This window comes from Crassostrea angulata, chromosome 5 (genome assembly GCF_025612915.1).
Source record: "Crassostrea angulata isolate pt1a10 chromosome 5, ASM2561291v2, whole genome shotgun sequence".
NCBI lineage: Eukaryota > Metazoa > Mollusca > Bivalvia > Ostreida > Ostreidae > Magallana > Magallana angulata.
The window spans coordinates 36,605,611-36,627,889 of NC_069115.1; the positions used below are offsets into that span (position 1 = coordinate 36,605,611).

The 22,279-nt window shown below is 34.5% G+C and overlaps 1 protein-coding gene and 1 long non-coding RNA gene across 2 annotated transcripts; both read left to right on the top strand.

Annotated features, from left to right (window-relative positions):
• Positions 1–8,775: 8,775 nt before the first annotated feature.
• Positions 8,776–11,628, top strand: LOC128185386 (uncharacterized). Its single transcript, XM_052854991.1, has 2 exons — positions 8,776–9,695; positions 10,114–11,628. The coding sequence occupies exon 2, from the start codon at positions 10,297–10,299 to the stop codon at positions 11,626–11,628; it is 1,332 nt and encodes a 443-aa protein (XP_052710951.1). The 5' UTR covers positions 8,776–9,695; positions 10,114–10,296.
• A 3,925-nt stretch (positions 11,629–15,553) lies between these two features.
• LOC128184303 (uncharacterized) lies at positions 15,554–17,180 on the top strand. Its single transcript, XR_008243719.1, has 2 exons — positions 15,554–16,623; positions 17,042–17,180. It is a non-coding gene; the product is annotated as an uncharacterized LOC128184303 (long non-coding RNA).
• The last annotated feature ends 5,099 nt before the right edge of the window (positions 17,181–22,279 follow it).

Genomic DNA, 22,279 nt, shown 5'->3' on the forward strand with positions numbered 1-22,279 from the left:
TCAACCAACTCAATTCATTTCGGAAACTCACTACACAAATCACTGTAGTGAGTTGCAATTCTTTTGGAATAGCTATATTTTGCCTTATTATACCCCAAAAAATCAAAATTACGCTTGGTGTCTTTTGACGGTATACACACGTTTTTTCACACTCCAATTCCATGGTCATTTTTATTCGTTACACACTTTGCCATGTTGACAGAATCTGCGCATGCGCAATCGATGTAAAAATGGCGTCTATGAAGTGATGCAGATAACAAATTCACTCTGGATTATTTCTGTAATACATTCGCAACATCAAGGTAAGCTTTAGTTGCAACTCAATCAATTTATTCTGATGGAATAGAAATATTAAATGACATTAAACGTGAACACGTGCTTTTCAGTTATAGTCCATGATTATAATTCCGATAGTGAATCCTAAATAAACACATCTTTCATTAAATTTCATGACTTAAACAATGTAAAACTTTTCGTTACAATTAAACCTAATTTAGTTTTAAACTTGTTAACGTACAGAAAACAATCTTGAATTAAATTCTTTTAATAATAGGAACCAGTTTGTTTTTTTTCGTATGGTGTAGTGACTTGTTGTGAGTGTAAACAAAGTGTCATTTTTGTAACTTTAAATAATATCATGTTTTATAAATATTTGAAAGGTATGGTATCTAATAAAAGTTAACTTTATTCTTTATAATTTTTTAATCATTAATTTAAAACAAAAACAAACATAAGATTATCCAGGAAGTTTGTATAGCACGATGTAGTGATTTGATGGGTGTGTAAACAATGTAAACACATGATATTTTGTTAAAGTCAATGTTATTCAGAATGTATATTCTAATCAAACACATCTTTCATCATTTTTAATGACTTAAACAGGGTTAAATATTTCACTATACTTAAGCTTAATTAAGTTTTTAACTGAATGACGTACATAAAAAAGCAGCCATTCAATTTTAAAGATGACGTGTTTGTTTTGTTTTTGTTTTTCGTATGGTGTTGTAACTTATTGTGAGTGCTTACAGAATGTCATTTTTTAAAATTTAAATACTTATTTGAAATTGTTAAATATCTAAAGGAAATCGTATCTGATATGAGTTAATTTTATTCTTTATAATTGTTTAGTCATTATTTTAAAACTAAAACATTCAGGTACATGTAATGATTTGATGTGTTTGTAAACAACGTGGCGTGACTTTTTGGATGTAACTATTTTTCATATCTGCATTGCAAAAACTAATAATATCTTAGCACTTTTTATCGGTATGATCAAACAATACGAGCTTATTTTTATCATTTTGATTATTTTAAAATCCATTGATTTCAATTTTAAAATGTGCCGTTTTTAGTAATAAAAGTTACACAATCATTAAATTTACTGATTTTATTTCAGAGTATTTTAGACCAGTTATGGGCGACTTTAATTTGATTTTATGATTTATTTCTCTGTATTTCTCGGAAACAATCAATAATTTTATGTTGTTTTCGGGATTTTGTTTTAAGTAAAGAAAAAGAAGGTTTATTACTCCTAAAATATACATTCATTCTGGATTTATTTTTAACATTTTTAAAAAGTTAAAATTCAGTTTATTTTACACCATTAATCCAATGATGCACATTTGCAATGCCCCTGTCATATTTCAGTTAAATCGATAGCTAAGTTTGAAATGAAAAAAAAACAGTTCTTGATTAAAAGGACTTAATGTTTCCTACTCCAGAAGAGACGAAATAGTTTGTTGAAGAGGAGGAACGTGAAGACGAAAATGAAATTTAATTAATGAAAAGGAGAAACATGGTATTGTTTCTTTACCCATGAATCTAATTTAAGTTCTCAGCTTATCAAGGAACCTATAAGATAAGGAGTAAACATTATACAAGTTGAGGAGGTATGTTTTAGATATTGAACAATAGAAATGTATTAAATGGAGTACGCATTAAATATTAGGTATACCGTAATTTCCTTATTTTACACTTAATTCCGCTGTTTTGTATCAAATCGCGAGAATAAGATATCGCGATCAAAATTTTGTTGTTATTATTTCCTCTAGTTCAAAACGTCTGAAAAATGATAGCAAGATTTTAAAATCCACGAGGAATGCTTCTCGCGATTTTACGCCGAAGTTAATTCCTCGCGTTTAAATTTGGAATATACAGTACACAGTGCTGCATTTCATGAGCTATGTGAGGATGAGCAATTCTGTAACTCATCGCAAAATTTTAGAATGTTTAAAATACTTCTCACCTGCAGTAATAACTGACCTTGTATTGTAGAATGCAAAGCATCAACAGAACATGGAATATTAAATGAAATAATTTATCATCTAAATATTATTACATGTATTTATGAATTGTAGATAAATAGATACATATTTCTTTTTTTTTTTTGACAACTTCTTGATATCAAACATTTTTCAATTAGCACTATTTTATAATGTAGTTCTGAACTCTGACTATGTACGAGGGTTCGATTCCCTCCCTAGGCATAACTAAAGCTGGTGCAAAGTGGGCAGAAAGCCTAGTGGCCCCGCATAGTCAGAACCGCACAACTCTGTGTACAGGCACACATTTTATAGGGGGAAGAATTTAGCCGTGCTTACATAACACTATACACAAATATAAATAAAATATGTACACCATTGCCAGTTGAAACGATCGAGGTCAAGCTTGAGATACATTACGTTTATATCAGCTACATGTAATATTTAACATATAACACAAACAGACACAAGAAAATACATTTTCACCATAAAGTGGCCTCCGGATATAACGAGCTCGGATATTACGAGGTACCGCTTACAACGAGATGATTTTTTGGTCCCAAATTATTTCTTAATTATTTCCTTTTAAAAAATTCCGGATACAACGAGATCGTTTATAACGAGACTCCGTGTATTACGAGGTAGAAATTTGTGCCCGTTAGTGCCCGCTATCGGATATAACGGGGTACTCGCTGCGCGCTTGATTGCACACGCTAGTCACAGGTAACTAACGGTATGGCCATGTATGGCCATCCAATTTCCCGCGGCGTGTAACTGCGTTTCCACAGAGTTCTACTTAGCGATAGACTGCGCTCTCGCTGAGTATCCGCCGAGCGCTCATGACATGCTAAAAAAATTTACCTCGCATCCACAGCGTGCTTTACTTATTGGTAGGTGAATCAGTAGTGTACAATTGTGTGGGAAACAACTTTACATCTAGTAAATATATGATAAAAACATTGTTTTTGTTTTAATGACATAAGGTACCTTGTAATTGAAACGTAACTAATTTTTAAATACTTTGTGAAAGACAAAAACTTAGTTAAAGAATCGTTATTAGTTGTTATAAACCATAGAAACAAGTGAAAACACCAGAACAAAATGGCACGAAATCCATCCACGCGCTTTAATATGCCCTGTAATATTTGCAAATGCTACATTTTACTTAGTAATCCACATCAAGTTTGAGAATACTATACATGTACTGTTGTTTCATCAATATTCGTTGAATAATCCAATTTTCGTGGATTTTGTTGTTAAGTTGATCCACAAAATAAAATTTTCATTGAAGTGCAAATCTATAAACATTTTGTAATGATGGGGTCATTAGCCACGAATTTACGTATCCTTGAGATTTTGATTTACACTTTCTCCACGAAAATTGATACCCACGAATATAAATGAAACCACAGTATCGCTTAGTATTGTACAACAGCAATTGTTCTTTCTGTGGCCAGACTGACATTGCACTAGAAACGCCGTGGAAGCGCGGTATAATTTAAAAGCATTGAATGCTTATTTCTGGATGTCGTCGGTACCTAACACACAAAGCGTTGCAGACAAATTGAATACGGCGCGTTAGCGTGATATGATAATAGATTTTGTCTGCATCGCTTGGTGTGTTATTTAGCATTCAATGCTTATATTTATATTTTCATACTGATGTCTATTTGTATAAAATATTGTGTATCGTCGCTATAAAGCCATTATATGCGCTCGTACTCAGAAATATGAAACATACATGAAACAGCCATATTAACATGCTATTTAGATCGCCTCCGCCAGAAACTTTGTCAAAAATTTTTTTTCGAGGAAATGATATGATTTAACGAATATTTTCAATTAGTACATATCAAACTGGTTATGTAAGTTTAAACGTTTCAATTAATCTTACATTAAAGAAACATACTCAAAACGCGTGATGACGTTTATATTTGTGCTCTTGGTGCATGAATTAGCTAAGTGTATTCACAGGAAATTGAACGTCGAACATGACGGGAAATACACACTGAATGTAAATATACGCTAATATTTACAATTTCCAGTGTATTGCCTGTGATAACACTACGTATCGATTTTGTACAATATAACCCATCACTTCAAATGACGCCAAATTGAGGCGCCAGCGGGGTTTGCTAATTTATATTTAAATATTTAATCGTACGATGGCTTAAAATAATGTAAATATAAGTAATAAGGAATCATTGTTTTAATATTATGAGGTGATTATTTTAGTTGGGGCGTGATCAAATCTATCTTAAAGCCCTTCAGGCTTTATTGGATTTGTTCACGCCCCGACCGAAATTATCACCTCATAATACTCAAAGAATGATTCCTTATTCCTTAATTGAACGCAGAAGAAATTAAACGTCAAGAGAGCGCAAGACTCCGAGAGGTCTCTGTGCACGCACTATCGACCAATTACTGCGTCTATATTCGATTAGGTGCGTTCCTTTAGCGCGCCAACGGAGCTCTCATGACGCTCTTGGATACCTTACGGCGCTGTCACGGCGACCTCACTCCGTTACTACTGCGTGTTTATCAGAACGCAGAGCCACGGCGCGTTCCTTGTGCGTGTTCAAAGTGCGCGCCGTCGCATGGCGTTCTACAATTTTTTTGGCGATCTCATCGTGAAAAAAGAAGATGACGTTGCGTTGTTACGGCAATGTAGGAGACTATTCTGCAAGTACCTTGGCGTTTTACATTATTTAAGGACGCAGCGGGATCGCCTTGCGGATGCAGCCCCGGTATGAGAGGGTTTTACTTCTTCAAAACGCATTCACACAAGTTTCTGCTAAAATATTTTGTCTGTTATGATGAGGACCAGAATCAAATGAAGGTCACCATGACAAAAGAATGAATTATGTCAACATTTTATGTTAACACACAGCCAACTTGCAACACTATTTTAACGCACTTGCAACTAACTACATCTGTGTTAAACAAAATCTTTCAGTTCCTTTAATTGCAAAATGGATTCAAACCAGTATCTATTGGGATATTTCTTAACGTAGCTGTTTGTTATGAGAATCAGAATACAATGAAGGTCAGCATGACAAATTAAATGAAATTGGTCGGCATTTTATACACATGTACATGAACACACACCGGCAACTTACTACACACTTTTACACATTCAACTCACTACACATTTAAATTAAACATTCCCAACAGTATCATGAAATCGCAAGGTGGATTCAAATTAGTGTCTTTTGAGCTTATTTCTTAAAGTGTTTCTACAGAGAATCGGAAAAAATTGTCACAAGTTGAAAAAAATAAATATATTCTGTTTTTACTTCTATTCGTATACACACCAGCAACTTACGTCACCATTTAACACACAAGCAACTGAATACATCAAACTTTTATTTCGCAACAAGAATTAAACCCAGTACTTATACGGGATCAATAGGGTCTAAAAATGGCCACGGCCATTGAGCCCTCTTAACACACGTGCAACTAACTACATTTATGTTAAAATGTTCTTGCAGTTCCCTTCACTCGCACAACACATTCAAACCAGTGTCATTTTAGTTATTTTTTTCCTAAATGTAATTGTCTGTTGTCACCATGACATACATGTATTGAATTAATGATGTCCTCATTTTTTTCCCAACAACTTACAATGCATATGAACACAAATACAACAGTCCTTTATCAAACCAAATATCGTTACATTGTCCTTACTCCTCATCAAGGTTCTAATCAGTGTATTCAAAAATTCTGCATGATTTTGTATGATGATCAGAACGGACATCATGGCGACATATTAAATTGTAATATTAAGCATGTAATTTTTTAGTAGACTGGTCTGCATCCTAAATACTTACATGTACGGATACATTGGACAGCTCCTACTTTCGAGTATATTACATACCATGTGATCCTTGTAGTTACTAGTGTTTTATATATATATATATATATATATATATATATATATATATATATATATATATATATATATATATATATATATATATATATATATGGCGCTTCAATTTGGCGTCAATTGAAATCGATATAAAGGAGAAAATCAAAGATTTATCAATTCAATCTGACACTTTTTACCCAAAGAAATTAACATATCTTACGGAGATTTAAAATTGGCAATGTTTACATTTTTTTCTCCATTCGGAAGTATTCAAGACACCATGCACAATTTTTGAGCGTTATAATCCGGGTACTTTTCATGTCTTCTGCAGTGCAAAATCTCCTTACTCTTACTATTTTTGGTTGTGTATCGCAACCTGAAGCGGTAGATGGGGCGTTTCAAAACATTATCTGGACTTTTTTTTCATTCTAGTGGATAGACTAAGTATGCGCACCAAGGTATTTATGTTTATCATAAAGCAAAAATGTAAAACGAATGTATCGACTTAACAATATACCCTTCTAGGAGGAAAGGTAAATCGTTATTCAGACACATATATATCAACTTTTTTTGCAGTGTTAGCGGGTTATGTAATTTTTTTCTGCAATGATCGCCACCTTCATAATTTGCATAAACCATCAAAGAAAGCATTATATTATTTATCATTACATCTTTCTTTTAACATATTAATGAATTTATCGTAAAACGTAAGAAAAATTTACAAAATCATTGTTAATGTACATCAGTACTTTAGATAAAAGAAAGAGCCAAATCGACCTCTATAGGAATTTGAGTCTGACATTATCTTAAAATTTTAAACGTATTGTTATTCAAATGATATGAATGAATAATTGAAACTTTTTTTTACAGGAATTTAATTCATAGTGCATTTAATTTTGCTGAGTACTTATCAAGGTAAGACAAAAATGAGCATTAAATAATAATAAAGGGCGATATATTAAATTTCTATGAGATATCTAGGCCCAGCAAAGCCTATAAAATTGCACATTAAATAATATTACTGTAAAGATAATTAAGATCAGTGATACAAGTACAGACTCATTTGTGTTGAGTGTGTACTGTAGTATGTATAGACGTACGTATAATTTCTCAATCCTTCTCTTTCTTTCTCTTACCAATTTATAGAGTGTATCGATATTGCCCTTTCCGATATATTTCATTTTATCAAATAAAATATACAACATGACTACCGAAGGCTTCCTTGCTTCTTTTTTCAGGTAAAATCTAATTTATGGTTTTTTCTCTTTAATTTTAAGGTTAATTTAATAGCATTTTCATTTCTTTATTTTGAATGTATAACAGTTCTTTTGATGTCTTAAATGTATGACTATTTCCCTTAAACTAAAGAAACCTTTTCATCCCTCATTAATATTCGACGATGTCCATCTCAAAGATGTAGAATCGCATAAACACCTCGGAGTAACTACAAGTAGCAATCTATCGTGGAACTTGCATATCAATGAAATTCTATCTAAAGCATACGCGAAATTGGGCCTAATGCGTAAGGTAAAATATATACTAGATAGAAATAGTCTTCAAAAATTGTACTTCTCCTTTATTAGACCAGTCCTGGAATATGCCGATATTATTTGGGATAATATACCAGAATATCTTAGTTTAAAAATCGAGAAAATTCAGCTTGAAGCGGCACGAATTGTGACAGGGGGTAATAGACTAGCCTCCAAAACTCTCCTATACAAAGAAACAGGCTGGGTTCCTTTATCTAAGCGTCGGGAAGACCATCGGCTTATTCTTTTGTTTAAAATGTTTCACGGCAAAGTTCCCAATTATCTATTAAACCTTTTACAGACTCAGCTACTCTCCAATGAATCACATAATACACGAAGCACTAACTCAATACGAGAAATCTACGCAAGAACTAAGCTATATTACGACTCTTTTCTTCCCAACACCATACGACTTTGGAACACAATACCAAGCAATGTACAGAACAATCCTTCCATACTAAGCTTCAAAAAATATCTAAACAAAAACAAGATAACTGTTCCCGAATACTATCATATAGGGTCTCGCATAGGTCAAATACTCCACTCTCAACTACGTTTAGAATGTAGTACTTTAAATCTTTATATGTTCAACAGAAACCTTTGTCCATCCCCTTTTTGTTCGTGTGGGTCAGTAGAAAACACTGATCATTACCTCTTGCATTGTCCAAAATATGCTACAATACGAAATATAACAATAAACACACTTGCAAATTCTACAGACCCTAACTTACTACTCTACGGATCTAATTATCTAAGTATTGTAGAAAATGAACAAATTTTTCACACCGTACAAAGATTTATACTTGAGAGTAAAAGATTTAGCAATCATAATATCACGTAGAATGTTGTACAGTAATAATACTGTCCTTTCCGATATATTTTATTTTATCAAATAAAACATACAACATGACTACTTTTTATTTTTTGTGTAGAATTTCATTAGAGACATTATTTAGCCATTTAGTGTGTTTGATATGTAGTGTAGAATATTTTTTATTGATCTCATATTTTACTCAGGTTTACCATTATCAGCAATGCACATTTTAATTTTGATTTTTTTTCTCTATTATATAAAATACATACAAGACTTTAATGTCGGCATATCTAACAAATATTGTTACAGAGTTTTTGAACTAAGTCAGATGGTTCAAAGTAAATAGCTTATTTTTGTCAAATTACTTATCTAAACATTATCTGTAAAACATGCGGAGTAACAATGTCACAAAAATGTATAATTATGTAATTGATTAATCCGAAGACCTAAGAAATTTACATATGGGTGCTTCAATGTTTGTAATTGTTATTACGGTGTCTTTTTATCTTTTTACCTGGTGTCAAAAACAAGATGCGCTCAGGTGTCAACAGATTTTTCTTTGTCAAGGGATTATCTACGTTAACTCAATTATTTCTTTATGGCCAGTGTCCGTCGATAAGGTCACGTGGGTTAATTTTTTAATTACCAAAATTGTTCCGAACAAAGAATCTAATTTTTGATTGGTCGAAATAGATCAGGGAAGCCCAGGTCTCCGATTGAGATAGCGTGCCCTACCTCGGGCATTCTAATCGGAGACCTGCATCAATAAAGTTGTTCAGTTAATTAATCAAGGCTTCCCTGTATCTGATTTCAGGTAAATTATGGTTTACGTTCATTTTTGTTAAATTCATTCATGCAAAGTTCAAATATTTTTCATTTTCTTTATTTTAATGAAATATAAAGTATTTCTTATTATTTTTAATGTTTAAATGCACTTTTAAGAAATTTGAGCTTTCATCAGAGTTAAAGTTTTTATTTGACTTTGTTTATTTTCATTAAGCCAGTTTTGATATTTTTCTACTTTTAAATGTTAAGTTAGTTGAAAAAGGTTTTTGGCTTGATTATTCATTTTGTTGATTAGTTAAATTTATTTTTAACAAGTTTCATAACTGACACCAGGCGCGTTTTTATATTCTCTTTATAAAACCGGAAATGGTTATTCCGTTTTGGTTTTTCATATTACTATTTCTTTAAACACTGCCGCGTGAAACGTCTACATCGTAAGTTTTATTTGTTATACTTATTTGATTTTTATCTCAAGGAAGAAACGGGTAAAATTATACATGCTTTTATCAATGGTTTATCGTTGTAAAGTTTTATTTATCAAATCACTTGTTTACCTTATTTACTTCTATACGTTCGAATTTCCTCAGCATTTGTTTACTTTAACAACTATTTAGAAATGTGTAATTGTTTAGATTTTTTATACAGAGTGAGTATTTTTATATTGTTTGATCACTCTGATAGTCACCAGCGTTAGGTAGGATAGGGCACCTACATTTGTAATGCTTAAAGCAGTTAGAAATATTTTTTTTATTGTGCCTGGTGACTATTATGTTGTTTGCGATTCTAATCGGAGACCTGCATCAATAAAGTTGTTCAGTTAATTAATCAAGGCTTCCCTGTATCTGATTTCAGAGTCGCTAGTCCCAAACCTTTTGGACCGGATTTAGTGACTAAGGGTCCTCCACTGCCAAGCGAGTTGCTATTCCCCGTACTTATAGTGTCGCAAAGTCATAACATCAATAACATCTTAAACACGACGCGACAAATTGGTGGAGTTCCGAAACCCGGAGGATAAATCTGAAAGACAGATCAACAATGCCAGCCCCGGCAAACAGAGAGGAAGACACAAGCACTACGCAAACCCATGACCAACATGAGGACATCAATCATTTAAAACGAATACTGGAGGAGAAGGAAAAAGAGATTGAAGCCCTCCGACAAGAGAACGAGGAAATTCAGTTCCAAGACTTGGAAAACAGGCGGAGAGACCGTTGGCAGATTGAAGACCGAGAGGAGGAGATTATACGCCTCCAAAATGCCATCCAGAACCAAAGACCAGAAACAAACACCGTGACAGCGTCCTCACCAAAGGTTAAACTGGAGAGTTACGATGGACGCTCATCCATCATCCACTGGTGGGTCAAGTTTATGACATTTATTAGTTTACAGAAATGGTCAGAGAAAGTGGCGATTGACACCTTGCCATTTTATCTAAAAGGCGCCGCAGAGTCCTGGTTTTATTCTGTGGATGACGGTGTAAAGCAGTCCATCTCAACCATCAAACAAGCTATTCATAATCGATTTCAAGAATCATCCAGAAATCGACTGGAATTGATGGATGTGAAACAGAAAACAACCGAGTCAGTCGAGGATTTTATACATAGGGTGACTCAAATGACAACAGACAGACGCGTGGACCAGGAATGGCTGATCACAGTAATCATCAATGGACTAAAACCGGACATAGGAGCAGACGTAATTAAGGTGGACCCGAGGACCCTGGAAGAACTGAGGAACGTGGCCATCAGATCTGAGGTCGCAGAGAGGAGACGCAACAACTCTACCACCATTCAGGAGAACACCAACCTTGCGCTCCTCAATGCTTTGCAAGACATAAGGGATGATTTGAAGTCCAACAATCAGCAACCACCTCAATACCAACAACAACCCAGACGATCTGGAAGACAGAGACCACCACACCCAGGCTTTCATCATCAGCAGCCGCAGCAACAACCCCGGTGGCCAGACTTTCAACAACCCCAGTGGCAGCAATCTCGGTGGACAGATCAACAACAACCTCGGTGGTCAGCACAGCCGCAACAGCAACCTGAATGGCAAGAACCTGATTGGCAGCAACCTCAGGGGCAGCAACATCAGTGGCAGCAACCCCAGTGGCAGCATGGACCACGGCCCGCCGGACCTCCTCATCATGGACCTCGCAGACCAGCCCAGTCCTACCACAAGAAGGGTGAGTTTTGTGATTCTGGTCAAAATTACAATAATGATTCTTTAGTTAGATGTTTTTATTGTAGAGAGTTGGGTCATTTTAAGAAACACTGCCCACACAAAAACACTTCTTACAGGCCACACATTCGCCACACTCCACAACAAACTCCAGCACCTACACAGTACATGTCACAACAATAGAGGTACGCGCCTGTCTTTGGAAAGTTTTCTGAAGATGGGCACCACACAGACTTCTCCGTCCCACAAATCAATTTGGTGGCTCACATGACAAAAAACACAATTCCTGTTCATGTGGGAGGTCGTACGACTAGTGCTTTAATTGACTCTGGTGCTTCCGTTACAATTATTAACAAAGAATTCTTTAAAAAAACTCATTATGCCAGTCATCAGTTGTCTCCTCCAGCCTTTCAGTCAGTAAAAGGGGCAAGTGGCAAGTTACTTCCGGTCTTGGGGCAAATACAGTTAGAGATAACTATCAATGGGAAGGAATACTCATTCAAAACTCATGTTGTAGACGGCATTCATCATGCATTCATTTTAGGGGTTGACTTTTTATGTGCTCATGACACAGTGCTAAGATTTTCAGCGTCCAACACTTTACACATCCCGGACCAATATGGTGAGAACAATGTTTGTGTAATAACAACTGAAAATGGGTATGCTAGGACCAAATGTCCTGTTTCAATTCCAAAGAGGTGTGAAATGAATGTTCTGGTTCATATTTCTCGCCATCAGAATGGTGAAATTGTTTTATTAGAACCACATGTAGAATTAGAATCTTTCAACATTTCTGCAGCAAGATGTTGTGTACAGGTGAACCACAGCAGTGCTTATTTTAGAATTATTAACCCCACTTTTGAAACGGTTGAACTACCTACTAATTTTGTTGTTGCACAGGTAGTTGACATTGATCAAGACAACATTTTGTCATTAGAGGGTGAATCAAGAGAGGTCAGTGCTCTGAATCCAGACAATTCAAAAACAACAAGTCAAAATCAAGTTAAGTTTGATTTAGGAAATTCAGATTTAGATCAAAATCAAAAAGAAATTCTTCTGAAATTTTTGTCAAGATACAGAGAAAACTTTGCTGTAGATCTCAGCGAATTGGGTTGCACAAAGGCACACAAACACAAAATTGAAATTAAACCAAATTCAAAACCTGTTCGACTTCAATTTTACAGAACTTCTCCACAAGCTTCCAAAGAAATTGAAAATCAAGTTTCGGAAATGTTAAAGCATGATATCATTCAACCTTCAAATTCAGAATGGCATTCGCCAGTTGTTTTGGTAAAGAAAAAGAATGGTCAGTTTCGGTTTGCATGCGATTATCGCGCTCTCAACAAAATTACAGTGCCAATGTCCTTCCCACTTCCGCATTTAGAAACAGTTTTTGATGCGATAGGAGAGGCAAAAGCCAATTATTTTACCAATTTGGATCTAATGTCTGGATTCTGGCAGATGGAGCTGGATGAGGATAGTAGACAAAAGGCAGCATTCATAACTCAAGGTGGAGTTTATGAGTGGAAACGTATGCCTTTTGGCCTTACTAACTCACCAATCTCATTTCAGACCTTGATGTCTAATGTGCTCCGCGGTCTGAATTGGAAATCAGTGCTCGTGTACGTTGATGACATTTTGATTTTCTCGCGTTCTTTCGATGAACATCTCACTCACTTAGCACAAGTGTTTGATCGTCTGAATGAGGCAAATTTAAAGCTACAACCGGCCAAATGTCACTTCGCAGTCAAAGAAGTCAAATTTTTAGGGCACATTATTTCACGTCAAGGTGTACGAGTGGACTCAGAGAAAACCGCAGCAGTAAGTGAGTTCCCCACACCCAAAACGCAGAAACAGGTTCGTAGCTTCCTTGGCATGGCTAACTACTATCGGAGGTTTGTTCAAGATTTTGCCAAAATTGCCACTCCTTTAAATTCGTTATTAAACAAAGACAAGAAATTTGAATGGAATATACAGTGTCAGAGTGCATTTGAGACTTTGAAAGAAAAATTAATTTCAGCACCTATTTTGGCCTACCCTGACACTTCAAAATCATTTATTTTAACATGCGATGCCTCCGATAGTGCAGTTGGTTATGTGTTAGGCCAAATTGACGACGAGAACAGAGAATATGTTATCTGTTACGGAGGTAAGTCGTTGTCAACAGATCAAAAGAAATTCAATACCACCGAAAAAGAGTGTCTTGCAGTACTAGAAGGTATAGCTGCGTTCAGACCTTACTTGGTACACAGTCGATTCACTGTGGTAACAGACCACAAGGCATTGGTTTGGCTACAAACAGCTAAACACACAGGTCGTTTAGAGCGTTGGGCATTGAAGTTACAGGAGTACAACTTCCAGATAGTTCATAGGCCAGGTAAGAGCAACTTGGTAGCTGATGCTTTAAGCAGACGAGACTACCCGAAGGAGGTAAGTACCACAGAAATCAATTCAGTACAAACACAAACCAGTCAAGATGTTGCAACTCAATGTTCTACAACAACTACCGACCCGCAGACGTTGTATAAATGTGCAGCAACTCAAACGTGCTCACAGGGAGTAGAAACGAACAATCAAGAGACAGACACTAAGGTCAGTACTCAAGACAAGTCTACAACTACAATAGCCACGGTAGCTATACAAACTGGTGAAATCGCTGAACAAGAAAAGGTGGTATCTGAAGAAGATAACACTACATCGGAAGTCATGGCAGTGGTAAGTGATTTAACAACTTCAGAGAGTGAATCAAAGATATCAGAAACCGAAGCAACAACAGACGATGAAACTTCCATAGAAGACAACTGTTGCATACAGGTATCCTTCTCTTATCAGTCTGACAGTCCAATGGTCGCTCCAGTACAGGATGTACAAAATGATGATACACAAGCCGATGTTCAAGCAGATCAACAGAATATAGGTGAGTTGCAAAGAAATTGTCCAGATTTTCAACAGGTTTATGAATACCTCCTGGATGGTACATTACCTGCAGAGTCCAATGCGCAAGACTTGATTATCTCAGAGGCCAAACATTTCAGTTTAGTGGAAGGTATCCTATACCATTGGTTTCAAAGGAGATGCAAAAAGCCCAAAGGTGAGTTTAATTTTGTAAAACAAGTAGCACTCCCAAGGGTTTTGCGCAAAGATGCCTTGCTGTCTTATCACGACAGTTTAGCAGGTGGAGGTCACCTCGGTATAGAAAAAGTCAAAACAGCGTTGTACCGAAGGTACTATTGGCCGCGAATGCATAGTGACATTGTCGAGTATGTCAAGTCATGTGACCGTTGTCAACATGCAAAACGCGATTTCAACCCAGCAAAACCGCCGATGCAAGCATTACCTCCCGCGAAAAAGTTTGAGAGATGGCACATAGACATTCTAGGTCCCTTGTACAAAACAAAAGAGGGGAATGAGTATATTCTGTTGTGTGTAGATGCATACTCTCGATGGGTTGAGGGATTTCCACTCAAAACTCAGAGTGCTGAGGAAACTGCAAGAGTGCTTTTCAAAGAAATTTTCTCTAGGTATGGGGCACCTAAAGTTTTATTTTCGGACAGAGGTAGAAATTTCATGTCAAAATTGGTAAATGCCCTTTGTGAAATTTTTGACATCACTCAACATCACACTTCGGCTTATCATCCAAAAACAAACGGTTTAGTGGAAAGGCAAAATAGCACACTTGCACAATCTCTCAGAGCTCACTGTGGAAATGCTCAAGAAAAATGGCCGGATCTGATTTCGTCCATTTTGATGGCTTATCGAAAGTCACCTTCTATGCATTCTACAGAATTTTCCCCTTTTCTGTTGTTATTTGGGGAAGAAATGAATCTTCCATACGATGTTGCTCTTGATCCGCTTGAAAGCATGGCAAAAGATGCCAAGGCCTACATTCGAGAATTTCTTGCAAACATGAGGGTTTTTGACAAAATTGCTAAAGAAAACATTGAGTGGCATCAGACTCAAAACAAAATTCGTCATGACAAAAATTCAAACATTCCAAATTTTCAACAGGGTGATCAGGTTTTGATCAAGGTCAATAAAGTTCCAAAAGGGTTATCCAGTAAACTGTATGACAAGGCAGATGGACCAGAGACATTATTTAGCCATTTAGTGTGTTTGATATGTAGTGTAGAATATTTTTTATTGATCTCATATTTTACTCAGGTTTACCATTATCAGCAATGCACATTTTAATTTTGATTTTTTTTCTCCATTATATAAAATACATACAAGACTTTAATGTCGGCATATCTAACAAATATTGTTACAGAGTTTTTGAACTAAGTCAGATGGTTCAAAGTAAATAGCTTATTTTTGTCAAATTACTTATCTAAACATTATCTGTAAAACATGCGGAGTAACAATGTCACAAAAATGTATAATTATGTAATTGATTAATCCGAAGACCTAAGAAATTTACATATGGGTGCTTCAATGTTTGTAATTGTTATTACGGTGTCTTTTTATCTTTTTACCTGGTGTCAAAAACAAGATGCGCTCAGGTGTCAACAGATTTTTCTTTGTCAAGGGATTATCTACGTTAACTCAATTATTTCTTTATGGCCAGTGTCCGTCGATAAGGTCACGTGGGTTAATTTTTTAATTACCAAAATTGTTCCGAACAAAGAATCTAATTTTTGATTGGTCGAAATAGATCAGGGAAGCCCAGGTCTCCGATTGAGATAGCGTGCCCTACCTCGGGCATTCTAATCGGAGACCTGCATCAATAAAGTTGTTCAGTTAATTAATCAAGGCTTCCCTGTATCTGATTTCAGGTAAATTATGGTTTACGTTCATTTTTGTTAAATTCATTCATGCAAAGTTCAAATATTTTTCATTTTCTTTATTTTAATGAAATATAAAGTATTTCTTATTATTTTTAATGTTTAAATGCACTTTTAAGAAATTTGAGCTTTCATCAGAGTTAAAGTTTTTATTTGACTTTGTTTATTTTCATTAAGCCAGTTTTGATATTTTTCTACTTTTAAATGTTAAGTTAGTTGAAAAAGGTTTTTGGCTTGATTATTCATTTTGTTGATTAGTTAAATTTATTTTTAACAAGTTTCATAACTGACACCAGGCGCGTTTTTATATTCTCTTTATAAAACCGGAAATGGTTATTCCGTTTTGGTTTTTCATATTACTATTTCTTTAAACACTGCCGCGTGAAACGTCTACATCGTAAGTTTTATTTGTTATACTTATTTGATTTTTATCTCAAGGAAGAAACGGGTAAAATTATACATGCTTTTATCAATGGTTTATCGTTGTAAAGTTTTATTTATCAAATCACTTGTTTACCTTATTTACTTCTATACGTTCGAATTTCCTCAGCATTTGTTTACTTTAACAACTATTTAGAAATGTGTAATTGTTTAGATTTTTTATACAGAGTGAGTATTTTTATATTGTTTGATCACTCTGATAGTCACCAGCGTTAGGTAGGATAGGGCACCTACATTTGTAATGCTTAAAGCAGTTAGAAATATTTTTTTTATTGTGCCTGGTGACTATTATGTTGTTTGCGATTCTAATCGGAGACCTGCATCAATAAAGTTGTTCAGTTAATTAATCAAGGCTTCCCTGTATCTGATTTCAGAGTCGCTAGTCCCAAACCTTTTGGACCGGATTTAGTGACTAAGGGTCCTCCACTGCCAAGCGAGTTGCTATTCCCCGTACTTATAGTGTCGCAAAGTCATAACATCAATAACATCTTAAACACGACGCGACAATACCTTTTTTCGGTTGCCTGTTTATCTTATTCCCACCACTTATATTTATATTTATGACAATAATTAATGGAAATCGGCAAAAATCCTACGGTAACTCTATGATGTGTTAGCATGTATTGAGTTAAAATTTTACTGAAAACGTACACATAACTGGTGTAAGAAATAAAGCCACTTTTTCTTTTTTGTATGGATGTGTTTGAACATTAACACGTGATTATGTATACTATATTTCTGTTCTGGTGTTCAACCAACGAATATATTGTAATATTCTTTTCATAATATTTTATTTTGTTGACTTTTTTTCATTACCTTATAAAACGTGTTTCCAACTTTGACTTCTGACACATTTTCCTATTTTGTTCCTTGTACTTACATTTCATTCCACACCTCTCATTTCTGCAGTGTATGCAAGAGAGGGATTAATATAAGCCCTATGGCTTGTTTCCCGATCTTACAATTGTAATTTTCATCATGTAAATGTACTTGAATCTATAATGAATAAATATTGTTTAAACTAACAGTTCTTTTCATCGTTGAAGTTAATTTGTTTTTAAGCTTTCGGCTCTGTTAAAGATTAATTTTCTTAATCAAGTTCTCTTTGGTTTAAACCTTGCTTTTCTATTCTAAATTGTTAACTTTAGTTGCAATTCTGTTTTGGTTTATGAATTCATTATTTTAATCAGTTAATTATAGATATTTTTGTTTATTGATTCATATCTGACATCTGCGGCACTAGCGCTTCATTTCTTTTTACAAAGTCGGAAATAGTTATTCCGGTTTTGGTTCTTGATTTTAAGACTTGTGTTAATGCAACAGTAATACAGTTAACATTTATATAGTAAGTTTGTACTTTAATACTTAATTGATCCATATCTAAAAGAATACTCAGGTAAATTTATGCATTGTTTGAAGTACTGTGTCGTTTGTGTAAAGCCTTGTTCACCAGATAACTGTTGACTTTACTTACTTCAATAAGTTCGAATTTCCTCGACAGAAAAATGTTATTGTTTAGATTTTTTATACAGAGTGAGTGTTTTTTTCTGTTTAATCACTCTGATAGACACCAGCTTTAGGTAGGCTAGGGCACCCACATTTGTATTGCGTAATGCAGATAGTTACATGTATGTATACCATATTTTTACTGGTGACTAAAATTTTGTTCATTTTGATCGGAGACCTGCATCAATAAAGTAATCATCATTTTCTAAAGGTTTTTCTGCTTCTATTTTCAGTGCAAAAGTCTCAAACCTTTTTGGACCGGACTTTGCCAAACTGGTCCTCCACAACAAGCGAGTTTTAAAAAGAATCGATCCCCATGCATATAACATTGTAGTAGTTCAATCAACACAACAATATCTATATGTATCGGTAGGTAAGTACAGCCATATTGTTCTCACTTACTGACTTGAAAAGAGCTTCGAATCAAAATATGCGATCTTTATAGTATACAGTATAACATGAGCATATTAACGCGGGATAGGGTACGTACTCCGTTCTCTTGCTCTTTCTTTCTATCGGTCTTCCTCTGTCTCTATCTCTGTCTTTCTCTCTCTCAGAAATTGGAGGATGATAAGTTTTATACTAACATGGACCTAATGCTGTGTGTATCAATGATGTAGTGACTTGTATTAACATCTTCTGGTTGTGTGCTGTGATAATGACATAATGACTTGCACCTTAGAGCAATGCTGTTTCTTAGATGTAACACAATATAATATGCAGATATTGCTCATGTATTACATGTGAACATATTATTTTTGAGAAAACTTCAAATATTTGTCCACATATATGACAAAGGTGTAGTGACTTGCTCTGCATCAACAATGTAGTGACTTATTGTGTGTGAAATAATGATCTCTCTCTCTCGATCTCTCTCTCTCTCTGCAATGCAAATGTTCTCTAACAGCTTCCTATTCAAAATATGCAATCTTTTGAATACTAGAATGCTTCAGTCCTCGAAAATGTTCTACCTTCGCATTTGTGCATTCGCTCACTGTGCGTTCATCGAGCATTTGCATTTGTTGTGCGTTTATCGTTTACAATTCACCTTTCACGAAGCATTCAGTATTCGCTCATATTGAGTTTTAGAGTATGCATGCGCTCAGCAATCATTCAGCGTTCGCTTACTGTTTAATTTAATTTTCGTCTCCATTGTCATTTGGGACATCATATTAGAAAACAGACTGGATAACAAAATTGAGCATTGGCAGAAAATTCATATAATACAGCAGGGATGCCTTTATTTATGTTTTATTACATGTTGCAAAGTATGAAGATTGTTGGCAGTAAGTAAATAAATTAATTATGCATTGGCTAGTTAAACTTTTTTAATCATAAAACATCATCACTGTTTGGTTCTATCTGTCTGAAAAGATGTTAATTGTTTTAAAAAATATTCTATCCACTTAATCAAAACTATGTTGTTAGCAATTTTGTATATAATGATAATGAATATCGAGTCTGATGCTATACACAAGCCGTCAGCATGTAAAGGCATTATTGCATACTTGTTGTATGAAGAGTTTTAAGGAATTGTGGATTTAAATATTTATAGTGCCCATGGGCCACATCACTCACCTGAGCAACAACAGCCTTATATACTAATATCAGATTTATGGAGGAATGTACAAAATATCTGAACAATGTACAGTAAAACACGGTTATAGCGAACACAGTCATTTAAAATGAATTGACGCTTGAAGCGAAGTGAATTTCATTCCCCGTAACTTTATTACAAGTTGTAAACTTGATAGATATAACGAATTACGCTTATAACAAAGTAAAATTGTGTGTTTTACTGTAGTAGAATAGATCCTAATATAATAGATTTGTAAATTTTTCTCTGGATATTCTCATGTTAAATATTACCATAAAGTCCCGTGTATAACACACACTTTTTTCAGTCAAAATTTGATCAAAAGTGGGGTGCGTATTTTACATATAGGACCAACATTTTACCTCATTTTTTTCAAGCCGTGATTCCTGATACCACGGAGGTAGTGACAGCTGATATAGCGTGTTATGCAAGTTGTATGAGTGTATACTAAATTTACTGCGTCAGAAATACCTTATTCTTAGTTTTATTTCCATGTATTGAAATATTTATCCTCTCCAGGTACTTAAATAACAAAATTATTTACGTCTCTGTCCTCTCTCAACACTATTCCTTGCATCAAACAAATTTAGATATCGCCAGTGTATTAACTATTATGTAAGCAGCCACCTGTTGACTCGGCGCATGGTCAATGTTTGTTTAACAATTTCCGGTGTCAGAGGCATGCACTGTTTTCATGTCGGACTTCACAGGGTGTTTTCAAGTGCATGTAGATTAGCAATAATTATGATTTTATTTAACTTTATTAGTTTATGTCCAGTTATGCAACTTAAACGTTATTGCTTTACATAGACTCGATCTGCTAAAAATACATCGATCATTTGTATGACTTGATAATGACGGTATATGACATACATACGTTTCTTCACAATGTTTATTTAACAACAATCAAACAGTTTGATTATAATTAATCAATTAAATCATTTCTCTTGATGTTGTTTTGGTTTATATCTGCAAACATTATTACTTAGCACTAGGCTCAGTTGCCGTTCTTCTCTACTTATGATGATCTTCAACTTCTCCGCTGTTGTTTAAGAAACTGTATCTGTACGAAGTGTCGAATGATAGGCCCTATTTGATACCACTTATGTAAATCATACCGTTTTTTAAAGTAAAATTGTAAGAACTTTGACTCTAATATCGCTTGGGCCATGTTCCGACCACAAAATTACAGTAAATTGCGCTTGGGTTATAAAATTATCATTAAACATCGATAGTTATTTGGAAAAATGGCAGCCTTCGATTTTCATCGTCTGTCTAGCAATGTTCTGATTACAAAATTACAGAAATTGCTTATGGATTATAAAATTATCATGAAACAATGATAGTTTTGGGGGAAAAGGCGGCTGTTGATTTCGACATTTTTTGAGTGCGTATTATACATAGGACCTGCTGTTTTTTCACCATTTTTTGGACAACTTTGGAGGTGCGTATTATACACGATACTTTACGGTAAGCCCCTGTTGTAACAGGATGATATCATCATATCACATTTTGAGCTTTGCAGTTCACGAGAAGATCTTAAACATATAAACCTACATCAACCTTTGGAATCCTTGTGGGCCACAAATATTGTACAGAGGCCAAACTCTTAACAATTAGGAGTCAACAATATCAATACTTTGCATATAAGTAATACTGTATATGTATATCTTATCATTTGAGTTTTTGAAAATAATTTAATTTTTTTCCTATGCAAAATTGTACCCTCTAGATACTGTGGTCCCAACCAACCCCCAATTTGAAAGAACATGATTTTGACAAACTTGAATAAACATTATCTGAGGTTCTTGAAATCATTAAAGTAAGGTTTAAAAAAAATAATGGTTTGTTTCCGCTTTCATGCTTAAAAAAATAGTAGGGTTGGTAGGTCAGAATTTTTGTTAATTTTTACCAATTTTTTTTTTACCTTTATTGTAGTATGTTTACATGTATATGCCTGTTTGATACTGTAAAAAATAATAAATACTTATAATCTTTAACCATAAGTTGAACAATGCCTGAATTCTTCAAATTGATATTTATTTTCATTACAATACATGCTACATGTACATACAACACACATTGGCATAGTCATTCTAATGAAATTTATTGCGGGAAGCCATTGTCTGCTTTCACTTTAAAAAAATAACAAGATTTATCTTGCTTAAAAGACAGTGTCATTGTTTTGTGGATAACATCTACCATAAGACCATATAAAATTAATATTTAGATTCTCATCCTGATTTGCAAAAAATATGGGGTGGGTGGGGGGATTTTATTTATTATTTTTTATTTAAAAAAAAAAAATTCACCGGTCATGTTCTAGAAATAACAATTGCTCTATTCTTTTAAGTTGTAAATGCTTAAATGAGTACACAAACCCAGTTATAATCTTTTAATTCCATTTTATTTTAATGCATGAAGAAATTTGTATCCTTTTGATAACAAACATGACTAGAATCAAAACGGTAATCAACATACCGGGATATTTAGGCATGTTTTGAATTTT